A 5,984-nucleotide genomic window follows, 5' to 3' on the forward strand; every position below is an offset into this window, starting at 1 on the left:
CTTTCTTAAATTCTTCTTCCCTATTTGGTCCTAAATATTATTTTTTTCCCTATTTGACATCTAAACTTCATTTCCTTCCTAATATGGCCCTGTAGTGCAATCTGAACACTAACGGTGTTAAATGTGGTTGTAAAATGACTCTTTTGCCCTTGATGAATTGTGGGAACAAAAGTTACTCTCTAGTGTGTGTGACATATTTAAGCCAATAAAAACGTACCAGTAGCTCAATAACCGTTGAAAGCATCCAAAATGGAACCATTTTATTTAACAGATTGTAATTTAAAAAATAAAAAAATTGGGCAGAACCTCCCCTAGAATTTGACCATTCTGAACACACAATTAAGATATATATGCATAGACATTTTATAACAATGCAATATCAGTACTGATCCTACAGTTTATATCATAGTTGAGGTCTAGTCCAAATACATCACACGATCAGGTCCAAAAGCACCTCCAGTTTCACTTAGTCTCACTTACATCATGTATGTGAGAGGTAAAGTCCACAAAAATCACATGGCAAAGCATAGAAGCACCTCTCATTAGACACAGTACATGAACAGAACACATTAGAATCACAAGCTGAGCCTTCTTTTGCTTCTTGTGCTCATTGCAGGGCTAGCGGGGATGAAAGTTTTGCTTCTTGTACTCATTGCGGGGCTATCAAGTGGCGCAGTAGGAATCACAGTGGCATCTTTCTTCTTTTTCTTAGCTTTTGCCTTCACAGGAAGGTTTTTCTCGCTGGGCATTGGTTGGCTTGAGCTGGTTTTTAACCTGCATCATGCATGTATGGCAGCAGCGGTTATACGGATACAAAATAGAAAAAACAATGAATAACATGTGAAATCAGACTAGTTGATTACCTTTTAAAAGTTCCAGTACTAGATTTTGGTGTAGCCTTTTCCTTTATTGTTGTAGTTTCAAGAATTTGGCTATGGTTAGAAAGAAGCTAATTAGAATTCAATGGATGAATCTCGAGCATAAATGTAAAAGAGATCTCAATGTAAAATGACTTACGTAGGTGGAAAACACATCCTAGTTGGTGCTTCATTCACATATGGCACAATGGTGCTCTTTACCTTCTTCTTTGGTGGCCCTCTGCATTAGCAATAAGAAAAGCAGTCAATATGTACAGTTGGTTCGAAAATAAATTATACAAGAAAGATTAAACCTATACTACCTCACTTCCAACATTGCAGCGATGTCATCTGGGTTACCCTTTTTACAATTGTGCCAATGATGCCCATATCCCTTACAAATAGGACATAGGTGTTGGCCTGATTTTCTTTTCTTCTCGCCACAGCCTTTATACCTCTCGGTTTTAGGCCTACCAGCAGTGGCTTTTAGAAGTGGTGGATGCATAAAGAATCCATGATCTGATTTAGGCCATTGGGTCTTGTCAGGCATAGCGGGTATTAGTTGGGCATATGCTGCTCTAAACTTGTTAGTGGAGTAATACAAGTCAACATAGTCCCGTATATGTGCATTGCTAAGTGATGTAATGAATGCAAGAGCATGTTTGCAAGGAACGCCAGAAACTTGCCATTGTCTACAAGAACATGTCCTCTCTTGCAAGTTGACCACAAACCTAAAGCCGCTGCCTCCTAATGCGGTCACTTCAGCCACTTCTTCCGAGCTCTGTACCACCTCCAAGTTTAATTCTCTAGTCATTGCATTCAGCTTCTTAATTATGTGGGGCAGAATTAGTCCATCCAACTTCTTTCCCACAGTTCTCCTTTCGTTCCACTTGATCATCAATAACTGTCGAGCCTTGTCCATGAAGTCATCCAAGTTCAAGGACTTGTGGTGCTTAATCCAATTGTTAAAACACTCTGCCAAGTTGTTGGTTACGTAGTCCACCTTGGATATTGTGGAGAACTGGCTCCTCGACCATAGCCTATTGTGCCACTTCTTTATATATGCAGTTGCGGCTGGCTTTGCTGCCTCCATTGCAACCCAATGTTTGTCAAACAGATACGGGTTCCATGAGTATGCAGCAGCCCAAAGGTGATCATCAAAAACCTTCCCGTGGAACTTCTTCTTGAAATTGCTCACCAAGTGGAACATACATTCCCTATGTTCAGCCTCTGGGAACACTTCTTTTACCCCTGCCATCACTGCCTGGCCAGCATCAGTGCATATGGCTAAACCAGTTGGTGATCCTATGGTCTGCCTAAGCATTTGCATAAACCAAATCCAATTTTCATTTGTTTCGGAATCAAAAATTCCAAAACTAACTGGATACATCCAATTATGCCCATCAACAGCGGTAGCACTAGCCAGCTGCCCCTTAAACTTTCCCGTCAAGAATGTGCTATCTACTGCCAAATATGGTCTGCAACCATTAATGAACCCATCTATGCAAGGTTTCAAAGCAATAAAAATTCTTCTAAACCTGATTTTACCATTTATTGTTTGATGTTCAATCTGCACTGTGCTACCAGGAGAACAACTTTCAACTTGTGCCTTAAACCTATATAAGTTGTCAAAGCTGCTATCCCAATCACCATATAGTTGCTTCAAAGCTAGCAGCTTACCCATATATACTCTCTTGTAATGGAGTTTGACCTTGTAATGTTCTTTAAGCTTCTGCTGCAATGCCGTGGCTCCGAGAGTTGCATCTTCAATGAGCCAATCCTACCAAACAAGAATACAATTAATTAGTTTCAAACACTTACACAATATGAAACAATGAAACAATGTTCACAATGAAACAATGTAGGATGAGAGTTAGACCATTACCACTACAGTGCACATATCATCTGTTGTGGAAGCATATATCCTCCATGGGCATTTATCTTCATCCCTTCTTCTACAATAGGCCCTAAACCTATGTTGTGCACTTTTCTGAATGTTGTATTCAAATTCATATTTGACTGCATGCTGAGAAAGGGCCAACTTAAACTCAGCCATATTGGGATACTTGGAACCTTCGGCCATTGGAGGGTCTTTTTTATTGTACTCTACAGTTGGCGCATGCTCTGCCTCATGCACCTCCTCGTCCTCCTCTATTTCAGGCTCATCCTCCTCTATCTCACACTCATCCTCGCTGCCATACTCACTGTCATCCTCGGGAACATATTCAGTGTCCTTGTCATTATCCAAAAAAAGAACCACATTTAGAGGTGTAGGTTCTTTCTCTAGATATAGATTTTCCTCATCAATACCAACATGCTCATTCTCAGGAATTGGGTTGCGAAGGTAACTATCATCGTCTTGTTCTATGTTGTGTTCGGTTTGGGTAAAGAAATCACTTGAATATTCAGTTATAGGCTCATATGGCTCAGCAGGATCACAATAAGAAATAAACATTTGGACAGCCTTTGTCTTCGAGAATTTCTCAAACATAAACATTAAGTCTTGGTCAGTTTTCACTTCTGGAAATATTTTCAGAACATCATCGTAGTATTGAACATGTGCAACTTCCAAATATCTTGGCGGGTACTCATCTACAATTGATTCAACCAAATCCTTATAATTTGTCAAGTCAGAATCAATCATCTTCTCAAAATAGAAACATTTGATTTCTTTCCTAGCATTTCTCTTGTTGCCAACCAATCTAATTTTCAGCAAATAACTTGAATTTGGATCCATCCTGCATATGGAACACAAATATAGGTATAAAGTTCAGGCACAATACTCTCAGCCACATAGGTACGGAGCATTGAAGCAAAAAAAACAGTAATCATGCACCAGTCTTATTCATACAGCATCAAGCCTCACTCTTCTCTCATGAATCAATAGAATACAGCCCCTAAGGCACATCGGACAACACAATGCAAAATATGCTAGAATAATTAACCAGACAACCACTGTAACCAGACTACCACCGTAACCAGACTACCAGAGGAGCTGAAACTCACCGGACGGACGCAGTCGTGCCCGCGCTTGGAGCCACCCCCGTGCCGCCGGCGGCAGCCTTGCCCGTGGCCGCATCCGTGGTTGTGCTTGGAGCCAGGCCCGTGCCGCAGGCCACAGCCGTGGCCATGGCGCCCACGCCGCCGGCCGCAGCCGTACCCGCCGCCATCTCGTGGCCCTTGACGCCGGCCGCACCTGTGGTCGCGCCGCCGGCCGCACCAGTGCTCGCGCCGCCGGCCGCAGCCGTGGCCAAGGCGCCCACGCCGCCGGACGCAGCCATGGCCAAGGCGCCCGCGCCGCCGGACGCATCCGTGGCCAAGGCGCCCGCGCCGCCGGACGCATCCGTGGCCAAGGCGCCCACGCCGCCGGACGGAGCCGTGTCCAAGGCACCCACGGCGTCGGCCGCAGCCGTACCGACCGCCATCTCGTGGCCCTCGACGCCGGCCGCACCTGTGGTCGCGCCGCCGGCCGCACCAGTCCGCGCGCCGACGGCCACAACCATGCTCGCGCCGTCGGCCGAATCCGTGGCCTCGTCCTCTCCTGAGTTCACGCCGCCGCCGCCGCCCCCATTACCATCCGCCATCGGGGTAGGTTTCGTCGTCTGGTTGGATAAGGAGCGGTCGGGTCGCTTCCAGTCAATGTTCGGTCGCTTCCAGGGAAAAAGAAAAGAAAGATGGTTAACTCACATTAGCTAGGGGTATTTCTGTCCAATAAAAAGCTCACTGACGGAAACATCAAACAGAACAAACGTTTGTGTCAAATTGGGAAGAAAAGCAAATTTAGGTGTTAAATTGGGAACAAATTTTTTTTTAGGACCAAATAGGGAAGATGAGTTTAAAAAAGGGCCAAATAAGGAATTCTCTCTTGGATTAGTGGTTGGTGCATGCTTGGTGATGGATTGGTTGGTTGGGCTTGGTCCTTGTGTGTGTTAATTAACAAATTAAGCCGGTGGTTTGAGGTTGTCTGCATCTGATTGTTCAGTGACTTGTTGGGCTGGGAAAAGAAAAGCTCGACGTGCTTACGACGATCGCTGGTCATGTCATGTGTGTTTAGGTTTTGTCATCATCATGCTATTCGTCTATTCTTGGTGCCAACATGTCGGCTGGGATGAAAACAACGGCAAAGTTTGTACCGGTCGGCCGTCTAAACATGGACTTGAAAAATAGTGCTCCTACCATTTGGTCTTGCTCCTAATAATGTTTAAACATATGATACATCTTGTTTCCATTTTTTTCCTCGCTTCTAATGTTTCTATGTTTGACCAAGGTTATGGCAAAACATATAAGGATCTACAATACTAAATAAATAAAATATAAAATTATATTTCATGGTGAATCTAGTGGCTAATGATTTGGTATTCTAGACAATAATATTTTTGTCTACAAACTTGATTAAATTTGTAGAAGTTTGACTTTTTCAAAAAATAAAACACTTTGCATTTTAAAAAGTGGGGAGTATCATATAAAGCAGTTTGATGATCTGTATATTTATAGGAAATGTCAGGAAAAGCCTGATGATTAGTCTTTATTAGCAAAGTCTGAAGATTAATTTATTCTGTCCATCCTACTCCTCGTTTCTTTTATTTATTATTTTTCTACGGGAATTCCTTGCGGATTTTCTGGAGTTTACGCTGAGATGGGCCAAAACTGTAATCCAAGTGTTCTGTCCACTCTCTCCAAAGCGACCGGCCTGCTTTGCTTTCGTTGGAAGGTGAGACAGCCAGACAGGCCTTTCTTAAATCTGGCTGATAGAATGGATGGCAGCGTTGCAGGCGCCCATTCCCGCTCCTGGCGCCTGCAGCGCCCCATACTGGGCCGGCTCAATGACATTGAACTTCAATGAGAAACAAGAAAATAAAATAAAACAATTTGATATTTAAAAAAGTTCATAGATTTCAAAATAGTTTATATTTTTTTATAAAGTCAACCGAATTCAAAAAATGTTTACTGATTCTAAAAAAGTTCATCAAATTTGGAAAATGTTAATAACTTTTTTTAAGTTCATCGAATTTTAAAATCGTTCACCAATTTTGAAAAATAATTCATCCAAATTTATAAAAATTTAACATTTTCCAAAAAAAATCATTGAATTTGATTATTATTTTACAGATTTTGAATAAAAATTCA

At 42.4% G+C, this 5,984-nt stretch overlaps 1 protein-coding gene across 1 annotated transcript; it reads right to left on the minus strand.

The window, feature by feature from the left end:
• Positions 1-339: 339 nt before the first annotated feature.
• On the minus strand, positions 340-4,005 carry LOC123400148. Its single transcript, XM_045094564.1, has 6 exons — positions 3,864-4,005; positions 2,743-3,595; positions 2,538-2,637; positions 1,018-1,098; positions 864-932; positions 340-774 (listed from the first exon to the last, which is right to left on the minus strand). The coding sequence occupies exons 1-4, from the start codon at positions 3,986-3,988 to the stop codon at positions 1,076-1,078; spliced, it is 1,101 nt and encodes a 366-aa protein (XP_044950499.1). The 5' UTR covers positions 3,989-4,005; the 3' UTR covers positions 340-774; positions 864-932; positions 1,018-1,075.
• Between the last annotated feature and the right edge of the window lie 1,979 nt (positions 4,006-5,984).

The sequence above is a fragment of the Hordeum vulgare genome, chromosome 5H (genome assembly GCF_904849725.1).
Source record: "Hordeum vulgare subsp. vulgare chromosome 5H, MorexV3_pseudomolecules_assembly, whole genome shotgun sequence".
NCBI lineage: Eukaryota > Viridiplantae > Streptophyta > Magnoliopsida > Poales > Poaceae > Hordeum > Hordeum vulgare.